This window comes from Macaca fascicularis, chromosome 2 (assembly GCF_037993035.2).
Source record: "Macaca fascicularis isolate 582-1 chromosome 2, T2T-MFA8v1.1".
In the NCBI taxonomy this organism is placed as follows: Eukaryota; Metazoa; Chordata; class Mammalia; order Primates; family Cercopithecidae; genus Macaca; species Macaca fascicularis.
In genome coordinates this window covers 157949549-157974477 of record NC_088376.1, presented here as the reverse complement: position 1 = coordinate 157974477, position 24929 = coordinate 157949549, and the positions used below count along the sequence as shown (strand labels likewise).

Sequence of the window (24929 nt, the reverse complement as noted above, 5' to 3'; positions counted from 1 at the left end):
AACTCCTGGGGTCAAGCAGTTCTTCCGTCTCAGACTCCCAAAGTGCTAGGATTACAAGTGTGAGCCACTGTACCTGGCCTGTTTGTTATTCTTACACCTCTGTCTTCTGTATATTGTTTCTAGTCACTTCATCTTTCTAAGAATTTCTCTAAACGGCTTCCTTAAAACATTCTCTTATATATACTATACTTAGAACAGGACGACTCTGTCATCTGGCCACTATAGGTATATAAATACTTAAATAATACCTTTAGAAATATTCTAAAATGATACATTATAAACGAGTTTTATCTCAAATTAGACAAGCAAAATAGCTTAAAGTCTGTAAATACCTATCTATATTTACAAATACCTAGAACATATCACCAAAAACAGAGTCCAACACCCAATAAGCAGATAATCTGGGTTTTAGTCAGAATTTCAAGAAGAGAGCACACTTGAAATAGATACCCCATAGATCAGCAACGAATCCAAAGTAACAATCAATCACTATCACAAACGATTTTAGAAATAATTTTGTACACAAAACCTGGTATCATTCTATATTTGAAGAACTTGATTTGTTCATTAATGTAAAGAACCCCCAAAAATGATATAAATTACTGAGAAAAACATTAAAACCCCAAGAAAAGAAGTGGAGGGAGAGGGAAGAAAAGAAGGGAGAATTTCACAAAACATGAAATATAAAATGCCAACAAAAATTTTAGAAGTTTAGTGTGACCAGAAACTAAAGAAATTCAAATTTAAACTATAATGAGGCTCCCATCTTAAGCAAAGTCACTCAAGACCAGTGAGAATGCAGACAGATACACCTCAGGTTCACTGCAGGTAGAAATGTAACTGGTATAACATTTCTGAAAAGAGTAACATTATCAAGAAATCTTTCTAAAAGTTCACACCCTTTGATCAATAGTGCACAAAGATACATACTCAAACATTTTAAGTGCAGCATGATTTAAAACAGAAACAAAAGGACTACAACTTTCAAATAACATAATAATGTCCAATAAAGCAATAATTAAATATTAACATGATCTATCAAAAAATAGATTATGTAGCTAATAAAATGATTACAAAAAACATCAAGAATTTAAAGCACAAAAATTGCTTACATACACTTTAAGTGTTAAAAATCAGCTAATTAAATCTGTATTATACCTACATATCTATCCGCACATATTTGAAAAAAGATAGAAAGGGAATATGGCAGAAAATCCAAGTAGTTATCTCAAGGAAATGTAACTATGGGTTATTTTAGTCTCTATGTTTTTCAAAATTTGCTATCGCAGGCATACTTATATAGCCCCCAAATAGTGGTATGCTGGCAAATATTTAACCACCAGCTAAGGAATCAGGGGGTAGAGAAGCATTTGCTGATTTCTGGGGTGTAAATATTCCCACCATAGCTAATTATAAGCTACCAATCGTTTTGGCAACTAGTTTGCAAATGAAATCTTGCAAGCCAGCTCGAGCTGGCTCCAACACTCCAGTAAGTCCAAAAGTATAAAAAACATAAATAATAATGATGATTATAATTTCAAAACACAAATATTTAAAAAGCCATCAAAAAAATCTATTACAGTATGATCTTTTTTAAAAGGACTTTCTCACCACATGAGGGAAGAAAAAAATAAGACTTAACTATAAAAATGCAAATATACTGCAGAGAGTTCAGAGAATTTCTAGGAATACCAAAAATGCTGCATACATTCAGCTATCACTATACTAAAGAGAAAAAAGCAGGCCAGGAGTGGTGGCTCATGCCTGTAATCCCAGTACTTTGGGAGGTTGAGGTGGGAGGACTGCTTGAGACCAGGAGTTGGAGACTACCCTGGCCAACATAGGAAGACCCCATTTCTGTAAGAAATTCAAAAATTAGCCAGGCATGGTGGCACATGCCTGTGGTCCCAGCTACTCAGGAAGCTGAGGCAGGAGGATCCCTTGGGACTGGGAGACTAAGGCTGCAGTGAGCCATGATCATGCCACTGCACTCCAGCCTGGGTTACTTGTTGATTTACTAACCCATTCATTAACCCATAAAATATTTATTGAAGATCTATTATGTCTCCTATTCCAGGCTCTTAGGATACAGCTGTGAACAAAATGAAGTCCCTGCCCTCATGAAGTTTACATCCTATTAACAGGGATCCTATACCTTTTGCTGATGAATAACTGGTATTACATTTTCCTGAAACCTTCATATAAAGATAAGGAAAACTAACACAAATGAGAAGAAAGGGCAATGCATGCCATCTGTTAGAGATATGGAAAAAGAAAAGTTCATTTTTAGACAAGTCAGGAACATGGTGAAAGAGAAGCAGAAAAACTGAAAGCAAGGCCCACCACCTCCATGCAGGCATGCACCCCTTCCTACTAAACCACACAAGACTTTTACATCTGCCTTAGGGTCCAGCCAGGTTCTTGCCTATAGAATTAACCAACAGTTGGAATTAAGAGCTTGTGATTACCACCTTAATATATTGTCTTACTTTTGCGGGGGAACGTTGTTTCCGCTTCTTCTTTTTCTGTAAGTCTACTGGCTCTCTGATTTGTTTTTTGTCTCTCATCAGTTGCTCAGATACATCAGTAAAAGTAATTTCCTGCTTTACACTTATCTGTTTAAAAAAAGAAAAGCCAATTTTAGACACAAATAAAAAGTTCATTGTGACAAAAGGCCATTTTATGTTTAATCCTTTGCTAAACCCACATATAGGTAGGTGCTCCCAGAATGATGATCTATTTGTGTGTGTGCTAACTATATACTGTGCTATAGAATTCATCAATAGGCAGTGAGTAATAAGAATTGAGAGTACATAAATTGAGGGATAAACAATTTTTTTAAAAAATCTACCTGAGAAAAAAGATTAAAGACGTCCTGGGAAAACATGATCATAAGACCAAGCAGAAGTCAGGAAATCGTAACATCAATTTCATTCCCACATTTAAGGAAACTGATACTTAAAAGCACACAAAAAAGGTTAAGTTCCAAAAATCACAATACTGAATGGGCTCTGTATTTATAAAATATCAAGTAAACCCCACAAAATTCTAAAAGATAATTTATCAAAAGAAGGACAAATTAACAATGAAAATCTACTCATCTTCATGCTCAACATTTTTGTCGTATGACTCAAGATCTTAGCCAGTACTTTCCTGGGCTCTACAACAAACCATCACCAAATATGTGTTTACAGAAGCAAGTATAATTTTAGGCCGCTACACTGTACAAGACATGATACTAACTACATAATAGAGAAATACTAGAAGAAACATTAAGATTTCAACAATGTTCTTCAATTTTCAGATCTCAATTCTCAGAGTTACTTGTCCTTAAAGAAAAGAAAAACCAAGGTTCTAAGATCACTAACGGTACTGTCGTCACTCTCATCAGATTTGATGGTGTTCAGTCATCCCCTCCTCACTGCTACATTTTCAATCTATCCTTGAAGTTAAACAAGAACCTTAAAACTAAGAAACTTTCAACTCAGGCTATAAAATACACTAAAGATCCTTGAGAATAATTCAGTAAGAACAATATGCTAATGGCTACATTTTCAATAACCATACTAAAAAGCATGATGCAAAAGATGATCAACATCTTACAGATTCACAGTGTAAAGGTGGAAAACAGCTGTGTAGAAGAGGTTCACAAGAAAAATGCAACCCAAGCCAGGAATCTCGGACTGACCAAATAAAAAGTGGAAGTTCTCATGAATTCCTGAAATGCAGGCCATGGGAGAATCACAAATCAAGAACCTTGGCACAAAAACATGATATAAATGATGATTTATTTAGCTAGTAATTCTACCAAGTTACAGAAGGGTGCAGTGACCGCTCTTCTGGCTTTGTTGGTATCAATTATTTTGAATACGAAATAGGATGGTAAAATCACCACCTATAAGACTTGGGAATACAGACCTCTTATCACCTCTGAAGTGATATTTACTGAAAAACAATTACTGGGAATGAGTATGAGACAAGAAAAGATAACAGACTACGTAAGCAGCTGTGGAATTTTTCTGCCCTATTTTGAAAGAGTACCAAAAAGTAGTGCAAACATTTCTGTCAGCGTGTAAATTCCAAATAAACCATGGAAATGTAGCATGCGGCAATAAAAAAGAGGAACTGTTTTTAGCAAGTGTCAAGAGTGTAAGATACATTCATAAATAAGTTCTGCTGTTAACTGCCATTCACAAACCAAAGAAGAGTCTTTATATGCAAACAGTAAAACAGATTAATACATATATCTGAACCTGTTATTTCCACATATATGGAAAGTGATTATATGAATACTATGATTTTCACCTAGTCCCATTAGTACCCTCATGCCTATTTGCAGGCCTGAATTTCAATGCTGTTCTTATTACCAGTCCAGAAATGCCACCACCACCACCATCCACCACCACCCTACCTGCCCTTCTTCAGATATGCCTAAATGCAGACATTTCTCCTAAAACTCTAAGGCCCCTGCTCATCCACTGAGCCAATCTCCCTCTGGGCTTCCCACTTTGAAACTACAGAAGCTACCAGACATGATTTCCTTTTCACATCTCCCTTCTATACTCATCTAACTTCTTCCCCAAGTTAAGACAGAAGTAGAGATCTATAGTGTCATGCTTCCTCTCCTCTTGCCACTCCCTATGCTGGTTCTTTCTTGCAAGTTCTAAAACATCTCTTAATTACCCTATTTCTCATTTTCAGTCTTTCCCTCTTTATTCTCCTGATTTTAAATATAAAGAGTCCTCCCTATACTGAAAATATCCTTCCTTTGATTCTAATCATTAACTCAACTCCAGAATGACTTGCTTTATCAAGACTTATTTCTCACCCCAAAATAAAGTCTTACTTTTATATTTAACTATTTAGTGTACATGTATACTGTCTTGATATTTTAAAGTAAGATACTCTTTATTGGTATTTCTTATAACAGCTGTCATTCATTTTCTCATTCAATGGCTATGAAGTGCCTGCTATGTCAGGCTAAAATACTATAACAAAAACATTTACTGAGATTGTAATACGTGCAAAGTGTCATTCTACATACATTCTAGATACTACATTCTAAATATGAGATTTCCTTTTCAAAGGTCTTAAAATGTAGATGCAGAGTTCTGATGCATTACCAAAAAAAAACCAAAAAACAAAAAACAACAACAACAACAAAAAACACCTAATACAGACAGCACATGTCATACTCAAACTGAACGGAACAGAGAATAAGCGTAGAAATTCAAAGGGAGAAATAAAGACAATGTGAAACAACTGCATCAGACTTTAGGGACAAAACAACAGATGATGACAGCTGCAAGTTTATCACATATATCTCCCGTTTTAATTTTTTCTTGCAAATTTGCTACTCTTCTCAACTTCATCTAGTCTCAATAAGTGATATAACAAATATAAATTAACTAAAATAATGTTGCCAGACATAATATGATGAATAAGTATTTCACTACAGTTGCAAATTTTGGTCTACCCTCTCTCCCCACCTTCCAAACAAGATGACTGACTCCTTGGAATCATTTTAAACTCTTCCTTCTCTTTATTCCCAACATCCTGCACCCACACCCAGTGACATCCACTTCCCTCCAATTAACCATACAACCTCACTGACTTAGAGCATTATCATCTCCCAATGTATTCTTCTACAAATAAATTAATATAAAACTATTTCCTTATCATTTCCTCAGTGAGGAATTGGCAACAGACTGTTGCCTATAGTATCCATTATCAGCTCCCCAGCTCAACTTTCAAAATTCTATATGATCTACTTTACAGAAAAGACCTAAGGTACTTGGCAGAAGGATATGACCTTACCATCACTCCTCTCCATTTCTAGAGTCACATGTTCTTATCAATTTTCAATTTCAAATTTTGATGTTCTCACTCATCTCCCAACCCACTGGAGTAAAACGAAGGTGGTCTTTCTGTTTTCTCCTATACTCTACTACTGATTCCATTCCCACCCATTTCCACAGCTCTGCTGTTTCACTATCTATTTTATAGTCTCCCTGACACTACTGGCTACTTCTTCTCTTCTTAAAAGCACACTGAAATTTCCCCTATAAGTTCTTGTGGACCAAAATTTTTCCAGCTACTATCTTCCTTCTTTTGGCCAAATATTTTGAAATAATAATCTGTAGTCAGCATAGAGATAAAATAATTGTGCCCAAATTTAGAGAAATGGTTCTTCTGAAAGTAAAAGTAGTACACACCGCCGTATAAAAAAAGATGTGTTTAACTATCACTAGAAGGAACCTGTTCAAAATACTGCCTAGGCAACACCCAAGTTGAATCAAGGTGACTGAAAGTATAACAGGTTTAAATATAAAAGGAAAGGTATGACACAATTAACGGTACTGTAAATGTACTGTCTAAAGAATGTCAGCAATATGGGGGTATTCATGGAGTCCAGAAAAAGAGAAATTTAAGATTAAGTTTTAATTTGCATGTATATTTCCAGCATAGAACTGCAAGAACAGTTTGATGTAACCAGACAACAGGAAGACTTCAAATTCTAAGCTCACAAAGCCACAGAACAGGACAGGGAGGTGAAGCAATACACTGATGGACAGGCCTGTGTGAATCATGAACTATACCTGTCCCGTTTGCCTGATCCATGACTGCATGCAAAATTTGGAAAAGAGCTACATTTGTCAGGCGAAAGTCCATAGCTATCCTTTGATTTTGAAAAGGTTCAGAGAGCCACAGTTGGAAACAAACATTCTGGTCTATATACCTATTACATTTCTCACTATAAATGTAAATTCTGGTTACTAGATCACCATCTTACAGTTTATATAATTAAAGATGAACTAGATGAACTGATCAAATCAAGTTACCTTACCTGAATCAGTGCTGACCATCCCTATCCTACTTGGAAATTCTAGTCTTCCAAGTTCCATAAAATCACCTAATTTAATTTCTCTCCTTTTCTTCATAGCAGTTCTTCTGGATCCATCCTTCCAGTGATATGTGCCTGTATTTTGTAACAGTTTCAGTAAATTTACATCAGTGGTTCTTAACTCTTTATGTTTAAAGTCGGGAGAATAAAAAAGGAAAGACTGAAAATGAGAAAAAGGTCAGGGTAATCAAGAGATGTTTTAGAACTTGCAAAAAACAGTCAGCATAGTGTGGGGACTCCTGAAGGTCCCTTATACCCTTTTAGGTCATTCATGACATCAAAACTACTTTCACAATAGTATCAGATTTTTAAAACTCTCTTTCTCTCAAAAGTATACAGTGGCATTTTACAGAGGCTAATTAAAATGTGATATCACCACAGACTGAACACATGTCACCAAAGATATGCGTTATATCCAGTTATATTAAGCCAGATAATAAAGAGATATAAAAAAATGTAAAACAATTTCCCTCTTCTCACTAAATTTTTTGTTTTGGAAAACAGTTACTTTTTATTTACAAATGTTACATGCTAACATGTAGTGAGTTTTATTGTGACAAATTAATACATAAAACTCTAAATTTCTCAACTTTAATTTTGAATATGGTAAATACTGATACATATAACCAACATAAGCAAAAGCTCTCAGGAGTCCTCAGCATTTTTTAAGAGTATAAAGGGACCCTAAGACCAGAATATTTGAGAGCTGCTAATCTAGATATATCTTAACTATACAATCCCTTTCTCTCCTGCACTCAACCTCTTTTAATACAGATGCCTGGGCCCCACCAATATAAAGAAATTACTATAGATGTCGTGTGCATGTGTGGCTTAGCAGACATACATGTATTTCCTAGCTTGTTTGCTGAGGTCACTAAAAAGCAACGACACTCAACACACCTAGCACCCAGAACTTGGTTTCTAAATGCCATTATCCAAATAAAAAAGAACCAGAGTCCTCTGAGAAGTGGCTGAGCCCAAAGCTGAGTCAGGGAAAAATATAAGATTACCTTAGAAGGTCATAATGTCAGAAGCTAAAGTGTTCAAAAACGGATCAGAGGATGTCAAAAGGACATAAGACCCAGACTAAAAGAGCTCCTAATGGCCAAAGATGGAGTGATCCGAGCAAGAAGGTAAGGAACAACAGTACTGGATTATAAACCACAGAATAAAATGAATATCCACAGATACAAAATGAAATAGTAAAAACAACAAATAAATGGAGGAAATGGGACAGCTACAAGGAACATCAATATAGAAGGAATGAAGAAAAGACGAAAATCACAATTAGGTAAACATCATGGTAATAACCATCACAGGCAAGGTCCCCACCAATAGATGCTAAAGTTAGCGGGCAAAATTTTGAGAAACAGGATATTTAAACGGTCTCAAAGTATCTCCTCCAAGGTATCTGTCAATTAGAAAGAAAAAAAATAGTAACTTTACAGTGGGGAAACCCAGCAGATAATCACAGTAAAGAAGGATCAAGGTTACTATCACCAGTTTTAAGACCTATCCACATTATGTGCCCCTGATACGATGCACCGAGGGGGACACAACATCACTTCCGTGGGGATGTCAAAAGTGCAGAGCATCAATCTAACCATGAGAAAACACCAGAGAAGCTCAAATTAAGAAACAGCCTACAAGACAACTGACCAATATTCATCAAAGTATAAAGGTCACAAAAGACGAAGAAAAGTCTGCGTTCAACTGAAACACATTGGAGGTGGCTAAAAAAACAGGATAACTCAATGAAAGGTGGGTCCTGAATTGAATCCTCAAACAGAAAAAGGGCATTTGGAGGGAAACATAAAATTCAAACAAGGTCTGCAGTTTAATAGTATTTCACCAATGGTAAATTCCTGGTCTTGAAAACTGTACCATACGGTTGCATAAGTTTTAACATTAGGGGAAGCTGGGTGAAAGGTTTATGCAAACTCTATTTCTGCAACTTTAAGTATAAAATTATTTCAAAATGAAAAGTTAAACTAGACTCTGATTTTTCTAACTACAAAAATACTCAACATTTACATGGCATTTTTATGAGTTTGTGATTCTGCCTCCTCAGCATAAACTAAGATTTATCAGACATTTACTATGTACCATGCACTGTCCTAAGTGCTGAAGACATAAATACAATACACGGGGAAGACATGGTCTCCAGCCTGTATAGTCTATTGCACTGAAACCTACAGTAACACTATGTTAAGAATTTTCATTAAAAAAATAGAAAACTAAGGCCCAGGAAGGTTGAGTTACTTGCCTTAAAGCACATTAATTAAGACAGAAAGATAAAATTTAAACCAAAGTCTTCTGAATCCAGTGACTAAGATCCTAACGATTGTGATGTGTGAATTCTTTCTTATCCTCATGTTACCAATAAACAAACTAAAATTTCAGGGAGGTAAGTGTCTTACCCAAGTTATTAAGTTGTAAAACTAGGACTTAAGATCAAATACCTTTCAGTCCAGGACTGCTTTTCAATAAATCTAAGTTATTCAAACTTATTTAAAAATGCTTTTTATACAAACATACTGTATTTTTCCATATATGAACTATAGTTTGGTTGCTTCCAAAATAAGAAAAAAACTTCTAGTGGTTTTAGAACACGTAGTGATTATTACTAAAGGAAAACAAAATGTTAAAAAAAAAAATAGGCCAGGCACGGAGGCTCATGCCTGTAATCCCAGCACTTTGGCAGGCCGAGGTGGGTAGATCACCAGGTGAGGAATTCAAGACCAGCTGGCCAAGATGGTGAAACCCCACCTCTACTAAAACTACAAAAATTAGCTGAGCACAGTGGCAGACACCTATAATCCTAGCTGCTTGGGAGGCTGAGGTAGGAGAATCGCTTGAACCTGGGCAGCAGAGGTTGCAGTGAGCTGGGATTGTGCCACGGCACTCCAGCCTGGGCGACAGAGTGAGACTCTGTCTCAAAAAAAAAAAAAAAAAAAAGACAAAATGCCAAGAATATTTAGATGAAACAGAAGACTTGCGTTTTAAAACTATCTCTTCCAATTACTAGCTAGGTGAACCTGGCTTCCAGAGGTAGTATGGCAAAACAAGAAAAGCACAGGCTTGGGAATTCAAAGAAATCCAGTTTCAAATAGTAATACTAACTGTATGTGACACTGAACAACTAAAACTGAATCATGCCGAACTTTGCTCACCTGTAACCTAGAGGGGAAAATCTCATAGGATTTTTACAGAGTTAAATAAGATAACTCTGTAAAGTACTAACTACAGTACAGAGCACTATGAAATAGTTCTTGATGCCTCTTAGTATCATAATAAACTCATCTGTTCATTGGTAGTAGTAATAAAATCCATCTTACATCAGAAAATCAAATGAGATTACATGAAAAGCAACTTGAAAACCTTAAAGCACTAAATGAATATATATAGTTATTAATTATCATACAATTAATAGGCATGTAACTGCTTGGATACACAAAGGATTAGCAATTTCTATAAAATATCTCTACATAGACATCTTGGTATCTAAACTCAATATGCCTAAAAAATAATCTTTCCTTTCACGTTAGATCCTCCTTCTAAATTCCCTGCCTTTCAATATATTATCCCAGTATCCTATCTAAAGATTCTTTTTTTTTTTTTTTTTTTTTTTTTTTTTAAGACAGAGTCTCATTCTATCACCCAGACTGGAGTGCAGTGGTGCAATCTCACCTCACTGCAACCTCCACCTCCCAGGTTCAAGCAATTCTCATGCCTCAGCCTTTCGAGTAGCTGAGACTACAGACATATACCACCACGCCCAACTAATTTTGTATTTTCAGTAGAGACAGGGTTTGCCATGTTGGCCAAGCTGGTCTCAAACTCCTGGCCTCAAGAGATCTGCCCACCTTGGCCTCCCAAAGTGTTGCGATTACAGGCGTGAGCCACCATGCCCAGCCAATGCTATTTTTTAGTTTTCTTTTCTACCTTCCACCCAGGACAAAGTCCAGTTGTTGCTGTTCTTCCTAAATACAATATACAAATCTAGAAATTATACTTCATATTTCCTTCTTTAGATTATTTATAATGATACTAAGTTGGGACTCTCATATACTACTAGAGGGAAACTAAATTGGTCATCTTTTGTAGACTACAATCTGGCCAATATACAATAAAAGTCTTAAGAGACTTATACTGAAGAAATGCTTTCACATGACAAAAAAGCACGTATATAACACCACAATATTATTTACAACAGTAAGAAAAGGGTGCAAATGTCTAATACCCAATAATAAAGATATAGTGAGATAAGTTATAATGCAGCTATATGGCATTATACAAATATTAGAAATCTGACTTTTAATGACCAAGATGAAATGCTCATGGTGTAAGTTAAAGTAATAAATATAAATAGGCATGTAGATAAATACCTTTTCACAATTTTATACAAACACAAATATAAATAGAGCAAATTTTATGCAAACACACAACTACCTACATAGAAAAATAAAAAAGAAACATTAAAATGCTAGCAATGGAATGTTAAGAGCAGTTATCCTAGAGTAGTAAGATTATAACAATTTTTATTCTCTTTATAGTTTTAAAATTTTTACATTTTTCAACCTTAAAAAGAAATTAAATCCAGTCCTAGTACAAATCCTTACCATTAATTTAAAAACATATTATTATCTTAATATACTAAGTTGTTCTAAAAACGGAAACATTAACCCAGCAAAGTGAGAGAAAATCTCTATGAGTAAGTTTGAGAAAGAAACCAGAGCTATCAAATAAATCTTAATCTCCACACTTCACATCACCAGCAAAAATCAATTCCCAGTGGATTACTGATCTAAATGGGAACAGAAAACCATAAAGCCTCCAGAAGTTAAAAAAGGAAAATACCTTCACAATGTTGGGACAGGCAAAAACTTCTTAAGAGGGACACAAAAAATATCAAAAGGAAAAGACTTATACAATAAATTGAACCTTATTAACTCCTGTTTATCAAAAAAGCAAAAAGACCAGCCAGAGTCAGAAATGATAATTGCAATACATACATCCAACCAGTGGATAAAAAACTACTACAAATCTGTAAGAGAAAGAAACAACCTAATAGAAAATTAGGCAAAAGATGAACATCTACCTTACTAAAAAATAATATTCAAATTGTCAATAAACATGAAAAGACATTCAATTTCATTAGTTATCAGTGAAATGAAACATTAAGCCATATTGCAATTCCACTATCATACCACCAAAACGGCTAAACTTAAAAGGACTGACAAGATCAAATAGCAAGGATATAGAGCAATCATTATAAATTGCCAAACCAATTTAAACAACTTGTCAGTATGTACTAAAGCTGAACATATGCATATCCAGTAAATTCAATTCTAAGTATATAACCAACAGAAATGAATACATACACATACAAGTGACATCCAAGACTATTCACAGCAGCACTTAATACCAAACATTTAGAAACAATCTAAACGCCTATTAGACTAGAATAAATGAAATTCATTCAACTGATGATTATACAGAAATTACATGCAATAACATGGGTATATCTCATAAACAATGAAAATAAAGAAACCAGATACTCAGTATATAGTGTCTATGATTCTGCTTATTTCAAATTCAAAGTCAGGTAAAACTAATAGACTATGACAAAAGTGTTGGGGTAGTAGTAGTCTTTAGGAACTAGAGGAGTGCTGTGACCAAAAGGGATTCTATATCTTGATCTTGATAGTGGTTACATGAGATGTTCACTTCAGAGAAATTTAACCAAGATGTACTCTTATGATTTGTGCACTTTTCTGTATAAATGTTACATTTCAATAAAAAGACATATACCTAGAGCAATGTTATAAATGTGCGCGCACGCACACACACACACACACACACGCTCCTTTCCAATTATTTCACTCAAACAAACCCAGTAATAACAAATGTCAATCAACAGAGGAGTGTGATTAAATAAATTATGGCATATCCTTTAATCACTCATTAAAATAGGGCAGTTTTATATGCAATAACATGGAAATCTCCACAAGATGTGTCATTAAATGAATAACGTAAATTTCAAATGCACACAAACAGCATTATCCAATTTATGTAAAACAAAATATTGTATATTTATATTAAATATGCTTTTTTTTTTTTTTGGAGACAGAGTCTCGCTCTGTTGCCCAGGCTGGAGTGCAGTGGCGCAATCTCAGCTCACTGCAAGTTCCGCCTCCCGGGTTCATGCCATTCTCCTGCCTCAGCCTCCCAAGTAGCTGGGACCACAGGTGCGTGCCACCACGCCCGGCCAATTTTTTTTTTTTTTTTTTTTTAGTAGAGACAAGGTTTCACCGTGTTAGCCAGGATGGTCTCAATCTCCTGACTTCATGATCCACCCGCCTCAGCCTCCCAAAGTGCTGGAATTACAGGTGTGAGCCACTGCGCCCAGTCAAATATATGTATTATATATCCAAAATGTATTATATAGACAAAAATGTATGCACACAATATGTTTCTTTATAAATGTAAAACTTCCAGAAAGGTATCAATATTAGTAGCTATTTCTTTGGAATTAGAGTAGTAGACAGACATCGGAAACAAGGAAATTTTTACTTTTCACTTTATTATTTCTTCTACCTTGTTTTAATTTTTACAATGACAATGTAGTCCTTTTATAATAAAATACAAATATAAAAACACCAAAGTAGACCTCTCTGAAACTAATGTAGCTAGGCTGACTCTACATACCCTGTCCTAAATGATTTCCAATTTGTGTACTGTACTACTAGTCTAAGAGCGTAACTCTCCTTCAGTACCACTGTCTCACAATTCCAGATGAAGCAATTAGACATCAAAGGTCAGAGAGAACTATATTAAGAGTGTTAGGAGACTGGTTATGTTATTAAAGTCAGCTAGAAACCAGCTGTGGTGGCTTACACCTATAATCCCAACACTTTGAGAGGCTGAGGCAAAAGGCTGGCTTGAAGCCAGGAGTTCAAGGCCAGTCTGGGCAACCTAGCAAGTTTCCATCTCTATAAAAAATTTAAAAATAAAAATAATAAAGTCATCTATAAAGAATTCTTCTACCAACAATTTATGTTCACTTAAGGGGGAAAAAAAGATATAAACTGGGTCAAACAACCTTAAGAGCAAGTGAGGATACTGAAAAATAGACCATGTTGGATCAACTCCCTAAAACCATCTACTGGAAGAGACAATCTGATTCATCTACTTGCCTGTTGAGTTGAAATCATTAATAATAAGCAATAAACATGACTCTCACCAGGAAAGGAACAGTACTCAGTACATGCTTTCTGCCCAAATAATGATTGCTGGTAGATAATACACTTTTTTAAAGAGCCATGTGGTATGAGAGTAAAATCTTGTGAAAAAACTACAGTTGAAGTTAGTTACCATCTATTCTCCTTAAAACAAAACTACTACCGAATCCCTCAAATAAACTTTAAAAGAAATGCAATGGTAGTTAAGAATTGCATATAACTTATAAAAGACTTCGAAAAAGTACATAATGTAATAAATAACAAGTTGGAAGTTAGCCAGAGAGGGGAAGAAACATATTCTATAAATGGCTATTTAAGCCAACAAATACAAAGGCAAACTGATTTGTCACCCCCCAGAATGATTCTGAAAGATCATTCGTCACCAATAAACGCAATGCAATTCCTCAATTAAAGCAAAGCACAAAATATTTGTCAAAAATAATAAATACCACAAAGCCACTGAAATGGGTAAAATAATTCCTTTTTTCTAATAGGAAGAAAAAAGTCACCAATCCCTAGCATCTGTATATTAAGTTTTTATTGACTGGAGCATGAAATATTTGGGAGAATTATCTATACCCTCCTCCCTAAACTAGTAATAGGATTTAAGGAAATCTAAAACTAAAAACCAAAACAGAGGTCTTACACCAACGGCCAAATATATTTTGAGTTTCCTAGGCCATTAAATGAATTAATCATAAACACAAAAATGCATAACAATATGCCTGCAATTTTATACATGCTGCTTTATAGCACAAAAATTCATGACTAACAATGCTACAAGAATGCTGAAGCATTTTTTAAGGAATTATATACATGCCTGAAATATTTCATATTTTATTATATCATTATGTGACTAGAGCATGATTTTTTAGATAGTTCCTACTTTATAAAATCCTTTCACTCAAGTGATACAAAGCAATAGTTTCTAGAAGATGAATGTCGCATACATCACTGTGAATTACAATTTGCCCTATTTTGCTAATACAGAACATAGTCCTTCCTGTTAACATGCTTGCCACCAAACTGAAAAAATAAAGACCATAAAAATTTATGATTTGCTAAATCCTCCTGAATGGGTCTGATAAGTGTAAAATGGATAGGCCAAATAATTTTTTTAATTGCTGAAATAAAATTTTGTTTCTGAGTTGAGAGGCTTTCTAATATAGTGCTATCTAATAAAATATTCTGAAATAATGAAAATATTCTTTATCTACACTATCCAATACAGAAGCCATTAGCTACATGTGACTACTGACAACCTGAAATGTGACTAGTGTGACCAAGGAACTGAAAAATTAATTTTATTAAAATCTAATTTAAATATTTAAAGTATTAAAAACAAAATTCTAATGAGAAAGATGTAGATGTTCAAAAGTTGGCCTAGGCAAGGCATAGTAGCTCATGCCTGTAATCCCAGCAGGACTGCTTTGAGGCCCGGAGTTTGAGACCAGCCTGGGCAACACAGCAAGACCCCATCAATATTAGTAAAGTTTATTAAAATAAGAAACAGCTGGCCTATACTTTGCTGTTGAAAACATAGTGCCATTGAGCTAAATCTGAGTGACTGACTTAGAGAGCCAAAATAAATCCTGAAAATTGGTAGTTATCACAAATGATGACTTATATTTCAAATGTCACCAGACACTAGCGAGTTTACATAAGCTACAGAACTTAAACAATTTTAAAAAACTAAAAACTCAATTTTTTGCTTTGAACTGACCAAAAAAAGTTAAATATAAAGTTATCTGTATCTTCCATATGAATGAGCAAATCAAAGAAGAAAATCATTAACATGTTCAGTATCAATTTTTAAAAGGCTTTAGCACAATCTACAAAAACACCTGAGTAAAGGACTGTGAAGTTTCTACAGTTTTGGGGACCTGGATCATATTATTCTAGATCAATTTCTCTCTTCAATTCAAAAATTTACATTCGGCCAGGTGCAGTGGCTCACACCTATAATCCCAGCACTTTGGGAGGCCGAGGTGGGTGGATCACCTGAGGTCAGGAGTTCAAGACCAGCCTAGCCAACATGGGGAAACCCTGTCTCTACTAAAAATATAAAAATTAGCCAGGCATGGTGGCGGGCATCTGTAATCCTAGCTACTTGGGAGGCTGAGGCAGGGAGAAATGCTTGAACCCAGGAGGTGGAGGTTGCACTGAACCGAGACCGTACCACTGCACTCCAGCCTGGGTGACAGAGCGAGACTCTGTCTCAAAAAAAAAAAAAAAGAAAGAAAGAAAAAGTACATTCATGGCCAGTTGTGGTGGCTCACACCAGTAATCCCAGCACTTTGGGAGGCCAAGGTGGGAGGATGGCTTGAGCCCAGGAGTTCAAGAGCAGCCTGGACAACATACTGAGATCCCATCTCTGAAAAAAATTTTAAACATTAGCCAAGCAAGGTAGCACACAACTGTGGTGCCAGCTACTTTGGAGGCAACGGTGAGAGGATCACTTGAGCCAAAGAGATCAAGTCTGCCATGAGCCATGATCACGCCATTGCACTCCCGCCTGGGTGACAGAACAAGACCCTGTCTCAAAAAAAAAAGAAAAAAGGAGAAAGAAAGTACATTAATGAAACCCAGACCTGCCCTTTACCTTTACCCCCCAACCTCATCAACATAAGTAAGAAGTAAGGGATAGAATTTCTCATGTCTCTTATGTTCTACTATAAACCAATGTTATGCAAACACTTTGCAAATTCTGCCCATCTGGTATATGGCATAATACAGCTTTTCATTGATTCATTTTCAGAATGGACTCAAATTTATCATTATCTATTGGGAATATAAGGAATGAATTATGGGTTACCATAAAAATGGAATTATCAAGCAGACACTGGAATTATCAAGCAGACACTGAAGTTGTTTTAGAAGAATACAGAGTTGAAAAAAGTTCAAAATATACTGTTAAGTGAAAAGACTACATAAAAAGCAATACCATCTCATGTATGGCATGCTTATCAAAAAAGCATAAAGCACATACGCCAAAATTTATGAGTGACTATATCTGGGTGATAGCGGTATTGTAGGATATTTATTCTAGAGATATGAACACCTATATTCACAGAAAAACCTGCACGCAAATGTTAACACCAGCTTTATTTTTAATAACCAAAACCTGGAAACAACTAAACTCGATAAGTGAATGGTAAACTGTGGTACATCAATGCTATGCAACACTACTATAAAACAAACAGTAACAAATTACTGATATATGCAACAACCTGGATGACTCTCAAGAGCATTATGTTGAGTGAAAAAACAGTCAAGTCCAAAAGGTCACATCCTGTAGGATTCCATTGATACAACATTCTCAAAACTGACAAAGTTCTAGAGATAAACAACAGATTGGGGGTATTCAGGGGTTAGGAATGGTGGAAGGAAGACAAGAGGTGTGCCTATAGCAGATAGCACCAGAGATACCTTTGTTATCCTGGCTTAGTTCTGTATCTTGATTGCTTTGGTGGTTACACAAATCTACACGTGCTATAAAACAGAAGTCCCCAACTCCCAGGCCATAGACCTGTTAGGAACCTGGCTGCACAGCAGGAGGTGAGCAACCAATGAGCAAGCAAAGCTTCATTTGTATTTATACACTCTCCCCACTGCTCGCATTAATGCCTGAGCTCCGCCTCCTGTTGGGTCACTGTCAGCATTAAAATCTCATAGGAGCTCAAACCCTATTGTGAACTGCACATGCAAGGGATCTAGGTTGCCTGCTCCTTAATGAGAACCTAATGCCTGATGATAATCTGTCACTGTCTCCCATCACCCCCATATGGGACGGTCTAGTTGCAGGAAAACAAGCTCAGGGCTCCTACTGATTCTACATTATGGCGAGTTGTATAATTACTTCATTATATATTATAACAACAGAAATAAAGTGCACAATACATGTAATGCTCTTGAATCATCCTGAAACCATCTCCACCCCCACCCCATTCGTGGAAAAACTGTCTTCCAGGAAACTGGTCCCTGGTGCCAAAAACGGTTAGGGGTTCTTGCATAAAGTACCCAACATGGGATACACTGTAGCAATGTGAATTTCTTGATTTTTGACATTGCAGTACGTTTATATAAAATGTAATACCTGGGAGAAATTGGATGAAGGATGCAGGGGGTCTTCTCTGTACCATTTTTGCCACCTTCCATAAATCTATATAATTTTAAAATAAAAAAGGATAGATTTTGTCCTTTTCCCCTTCCTGCTCTTGCCTATCCTCTTATCCTCCAGGAACCAGTCAGTTCTAAAGCCATAAGCTGGGGCCAAGCAAGATGTCAGATACCAGACAGAAGGAAGAGGGCTTCTACATGGGAGGAGGCCCAATATAAGATGTCAAAGCCCAAGAAGGGTGAGGTGGTTCTCCATATAGAAGGGCAGCTCAGCATGAGGTGTTGGAGCCCAAGCAGCATAAGGAAGGGTCTAGATTGTGGGAAAAGAGCAGCCTGGAGCATGATGTCAAAAGCTAAGGAGGATGAAGAAGGTATCAAAGAGTGGGTGTGGACCAGTGCAGTGTATCTAAGTAAGAGTGCCCTAAGGAAGGGGTCCACTTGGAGCTAAGGTCTAGTTCAAGTTGTCAAAGCACATGCAGGAGGAGAAAGGTATCCACACAGGGCAGGGGTAGCAAGTACTCCTGTGAGGTTTAGAAGCCTAGGAGCATCTGCATCGGGCATTAGGGTAATAAGTAAATATGCTGAGATAACAAGCCAGGTTTCTCACAGTCTAATGTACTCTGTTGGACTGTAATGGGAGGTATCATTAGGAACTTATGGTTTTCAATATTGATAGGTATGGAAATTATTATAGAAAGGAATATGTGTACTATATACGAATGTATATAATTACATACATACATACATTCTCTAGCTCTGTCCATTGAGAGGCCTGGGAGCAGGTATACCCCAACTGCAAGGAGCAGCATGTTCAGCACCCAGACCCTGGTTTCTAAATACCATTCTCCACTAAAATGAACTAGGGGGTCCATGGAGAAATGGCTGACTCCAGAACTGAAGCAGAAAACGGACAAGATAAGCCTAGAACATAATGTGCCAAAAAGCAAAGAAGTACTCAACGACTGACAAGGTATGTCCAAGAACATAAAACCCAGCTTGAAAAGGCTTCTTTTAGCCAAATCTTAAACAAACTGAGTATGAAAATAATCACAGTAATATATTTTAACCCAGCAAATTTTTAAAAACCCTAATTCCATACTGATGCACATAAAGTGTGATAAGGAATAACTTTATAGTAGCAAAGCCTGGAAGGTGTCAATTGATCAAAGTGAACCATCATCTGAATGACGGCAAATAAAACTCAGGTGCTGCCTGTCAGAATGCAATGGGAAGAAAACACAGCACTATTTCTACAATATTCCTGCCAAAGATGCTTAACTTAAATATCGTAAGGAGGAAAAAAAATCAGGTAAGGCCTGAGGGACATTCTCCTAAACAAATGTAAAATATAAATTCCAAAAGTGATGAATTAACCCAGACTAACAAAAACTGAAGAACACGACAATTAAATGTAACATGTAATTCTGAACTGAGTCTTTTGGCTAACAAACTTTAACTGCTGGACTTTAGCAGTTCTCTCCCAGTAACTAACAGAACATGTAGATCACTGAGTACATAAAAGAATTAAAGAAAACAATTAGTGAACAGGCATTGTGGCTCACACCTGTAATCCCAGTACTTTGGGAGGTGAAAGCAGGAGGACTGCTTGAACCCAGGAGTGTGAGACTAGCCTGGGCAACATAGTGAGACTCTGTCTCTACAAAAAAAATTTAAAAATTAGCCTGGCATGGTGGTGTGTGCCCACAGACCAGATAGCTGAGGAAACTGAGTTGTGAGGATTACTTGAGCTCAGGAGGTGAAGGCTACATACACCAGCATGGGCAAAAAAATAAATAAATAAAAGAAAAACAAAAAGAAAAGAAAAAAGAAAAAGTGAATATAACTAAACAACTTGACCTAACTGACATTTAGAAAATAACCCAACCAACAATAGCCAGAATACACATTCTTTTCAAGTACACACAGAACGCTCACCAAATAGATCATATGCCAAGCACTAAAACAAGTCTCAATAAATTTAAAAGGGCAGAAATCATACAGCATATATTTTCTAACCACACTCATTAGATATCAGTGATGAAAAGGTATCTGGAAAATTTTTAAATATTCAGCAATTAAGCAAAACACTTCTAATTAACTCACGAATCAAAAAGAAATAAAGGAAGTTTAAAAGTATCTTTAACTGAATTAAAATGATAAAAATACATCAAAAGCCATGCTGAGAAAAGTTTAGAGCTTCACATGTTTAGGTCAAAAATGAATATCTAAAATCAGTCACCAAACTTTCTACTTTAAAAAGTTAAGATGAGAAGAGCAAATGAAAACCAAAGTAGTAGAAGGAAATAATAAAAAGTAAAAATGAACAAAAGTTAATAGTGAATAGTGAAAATCGATAAAACCAAAATGTCATTATTTGAAGAGACAACGAAAACTAATAAATCTCTACCCAGTCTAATCAAGAAAAAGAAAAATTATTGTACCAATAGCAGGAATGAGAAAAAAAGAAATCACCATTGATCCTTAAAATAACAAAAGAAAATATTAATAGAACTTTGGTCAATTAAACAATTAAGAAATAGACAAATTCCTTTAAAAATACAATTTACTGAAACTGATTCAAGAAAAAAAAATGTTTAGTATGAATAGCCTACTTACGTTTTTAAAATAAAATTTGTAATTTAAAACCTTCCCACAGGTTGAGGTGGGAGGCCACTTGAGCCCAGGAGCTTGAAACAAGTCTGGACAACATAGTGAGACCCTGTCTCTATAAAAAAAAATTTTTTTTAATTAGCCTGGTGTGATGACATGTGCCTGTAGTCCCAATTGTTTGGGAAGCTGAGGTGGGAGGATAATTTAAGCCCAAGAGGTTGAGGTTACAGTGAGCTGTGACTGTGCCCCTGCACTCTGCACTCCAGCCTGGGCAACAGAGCAAGACCTTGTCTCCAAAGAACAACAAAAAAACCTTTCCCACAAAGAAAACTCAACTCTAGATTAGCTTTACTGGTAAAGTCTATCAAATATGTATGATAGAAATATCAATCTTACACAAACTCTTTCAGAAAATAGAGAAGGAAATACGTCCTAACCCATTTAAAATGAGGCCAATAAACCTAAAAATGACATAGCTGTTACAAAAAAAAAAAAAAGAAAACCATGGACTAATATCTCTCATAAACATACAAATGTTTAAATTAGTAAACTGAATTCAACAAGAAAAAAGGATGACACATCATGACCACATGTGATTTATCCCAGGAATGCAAGGGCTGTTTAATATTTGAAAATCAGCACAATTCACTATATTAAGAGAATGAGAGGATATTCATATGATCATTTCAATCAATGCAGAAGAAATACTTGATGAAGTTAAATATCCATTCACGTTTTTTAGACAAAGTCTCAGAAAACTAGAAAGAACACTTCAACGTAATAAAAGTAATCTATGAAAAACCTATACCTAATGCCGTTTTTGAAACAGGGTCTCACTCTGTAACCCAGGCTGGAGTACAATGGTGTGATCTTGGCTCACTGCAACCTCCACCTCCTGGACTCAGGTGATCCTCCCAATTCAGCCTCCCAAGTAGCTGAAACTACAGGTGCACACCACCATGCCAGGTAATTTTTCTTTTTTTTGGGCAGAGATGGGGTTTCCCCATGTTGCACAGGCTGGTCTTCAACTCCTTAGCTCAAGCAATCCGTTCCCTGCCTTGGCACCTTAAAGTGCTGAGATTAGAGGCATGAGTCACTGCACCCAGCCTCTAACATAATTCTTAATGATGAAAGAGTAAATGCAGTCCCCTTAAGATCTGGAACAAAGCAAAGATGTCTACTTGCATCGCTTCTATTCATCATTGTTTTGTAGGCCCCAGACAGTGCAATAAGAAAAAGAAATAAAAGAGATACAGATTGGAAAGAAAGTAAAACATATGGACAATACATAGTGAAGAAACCTAAGGAATCTACAACATAACTACTGTAACTAATCAGTAAAGATAACAAAGTCACAGAACACATAGTCAATATAAAAAGAATCAACTGCATTTCTATATTCTAGAAAGTAACAATTAGAATTTGACATTTTAAAACATACCATTCACAACAGCATCCAACCAAAACCATGAAATACTTAAGGATAAAATTAACAAAATATGCCCAATAACTTTACACTGAAAACTACAGAACAATGCTGAAATAAAGAAATCCTCAATAAAAGTAAAGGTGTACAACGTTCATGGACTGGGAGCCATTATTGTTTAGATGTTGGTTTGTATCAAGTCAATAAACAGAATCAATGCAACCTCAATCAGAACCAGTTGGCTTTAAAAAAACAAACAAACAAAAAACAAAAAAACAAAACAAAAAAAACCCTAAAAGGTGGATTCTATATTTTATATGAAAATGCAAAGGTCCTAACATAGTCACTACAGCATTACAAAAGAACAACAAAAATGGAGGACTTACACAACTTGATTTCAATATTTACTATAAAAGATACAGCAATCAAAACAATATGATACTGATTTAAAGACAGACACTAGGTCCATCAATGAAAACCCAAGAGAACTAAGACTTACACGAACATGTACCAAGAGAAATGAAAAAAAGACTTGTACAACCATTTTCCTAACCACTTTATTCATAATCATTGAAAGAGACAACACAAATAACCACAAAAAGGAAAATGAATAAATAAATTTTAAGATATTAATTAAAATGACTGAACATTAATGAATAGGGAAAAAGAATGAACTGTTGATACATTCAACCAACATGGATGAATCTCAAAACATGTTGTGCAAAAGCAGTCAGACACAAGAGTTACATATAACTCCATTTACATGAGGTTCTCAAGGGACAACGACAATTTATGAAGAAAAAATATGAGAACAATTGTTGTGGAGGGAATTGACTGGCAAGAATTACAAAAAAAACTCCTCAGGATGACGAAAACATTTGGTGTCTTGATGGATTATGGATTATACAAGTTTATGCAGTTGTCAAAACTCTGAACTACAAACTCAGAATCTGAGCATTTCACTTTAAACTTTTCCTCAATTAAAAACAGAATGCATATTTTCACTCAAAAACAATCTGCCTACTATAACCCAGGTATTGAAAACACAAAATTTAAAGGCACGATACAGAAAAAAATATCTTAAAATATAATGACAAGACAGTCCTGCAAGCAAGGAAATGCAAAGTTATTGTAGTTACCATAAAGAAAATCACAAGAAAGAGAAATCTTTTAAGGTGAAACGTGAACAACAGGAAATTGCCAAATAAATAATATTATAGGCATATACGACATTAACAAAAGTAACAGAAAAAAAACCATAGTGGACCTAGGCAACTAAATTAATTTCATATGCTTAAAGTATAAAATGGTGGGGAAAGGGGTTGAACTACAGTTTTTAAAAAAAAGTTGGATAAGGGACAAGAGTATGATGGCTATTTCCGCCCGTGCAAAAAAGTACATTTTAGCTGTTTAGTAATGAGGAACCACTAGAGAAGTTTCAGTAAGGGAATGACATGTATACATCTCGTTTGGAAAGATGACAGTAGAAACTATCTGAAAGATACACTGGAGAAGGCTCAGGCTACTGTCAGTCCAATAAAAATGTCAGTCTATTGCAATCTATAGACTACTTCATCCAACAAAAACAGAATGCGCACTCTTTAAAAGCTCACACATAACATTTCACCAAGGTGGACAACATTCTGGGCCATAAAACACAATCTAATAAACTTAACAGAATAGCAATCACACGGCGTCTGCTCTAAGACCACAAGAGAATTAAACTAGAACTAAATAACAGAATGGTAGCTAGAAAATATTTCAAAATACTTGGATATTAAACGACACACTTCTAAACAATAATGGTGCAAAGAAGTTTGTTTTTTGTTGTTTTGTTTATAGAGTTTCGCTCTGTCACCCAGGCTGGAGTGCAGTGGCGCAATCTTGGCTTACTGCAACCTCTGCCTCCAGAGTTCAAGTGATTCTCATGCCTCAGTCTCCCACATAGCCGGGATTACAAGTGCATGCCACATGCCCGGCTAATTTTTGTATTTTTAGTAGAGATGGGGGTTTTGTTGTGTTGCCCAGGCTGGTCTCAAACTCCTGAGCTCAAGTGATCCACCCACTTTAGCCTCCCAAAGTACGAAGATTATAGGCGTGAGCCACCACACCCAGTCCAAAGAAGGAATCTTAACAGACATTTTAGAATATATTGAACTAAACGAAAATAAAAACACAACTATCAACATGTGTGCAATGTATCTAAAGCAGTGCTTAGAGGAAAATTTATAGTATGAATGTATATATTAGAAACAAAAAATCTAAAATGAATACACTTCCACTTTAGGAAAGTAAAACAAGAAGAGCAAAGTAAATCCAAAACAAGCAGAAAAAAATAATAAAAATGAGAGTAGAAATAAATGAAACTGAAAATAGGAAATAGAGTAAAAAAAAAAAAAAAAAAAAAAAAAATCAAGAAAACCAAAAGCCGTTTCTTTGAAAATATCAGTAAAATGAGCAAGCCTCTACCACTGGGCAGGGGGAAATGCAGAGTTATTCGAATATGAGTTTCAGTTTCAGTTTTGCAAGATGAAAAAGTTCTAGAGATCTGTTGTACAACAATGTCAATATAGTTTACGCTACTAAAATGGACACTTAAAAATTGTTGCTCTCTCCACTGCTCGCA

General features: G+C 35.6%; 1 protein-coding gene across 20 annotated transcripts in view; it reads right to left on the bottom strand.

Annotated features, from left to right (window-relative positions):
- The window catches only part of ZNF148 (zinc finger protein 148), a 142037-nt gene that overhangs the window by 52499 nt on the left and 64609 nt on the right, over positions 1-24929 (bottom strand). For all 20 annotated transcript variants that reach the window (XR_012431619.1, XR_012431620.1, XR_010584635.2 and 17 more), the window contains one exon: positions 2490-2615. Coding sequence is in view for 17 of the 20 variants with exons in the window: in XM_065539117.2 (XP_065395189.1) it covers positions 2490-2615 (126 nt within the window). In the remaining 3 variants the exon portion in view is untranslated. The remainder of the gene's footprint in view (positions 1-2489; positions 2616-24929) is intronic.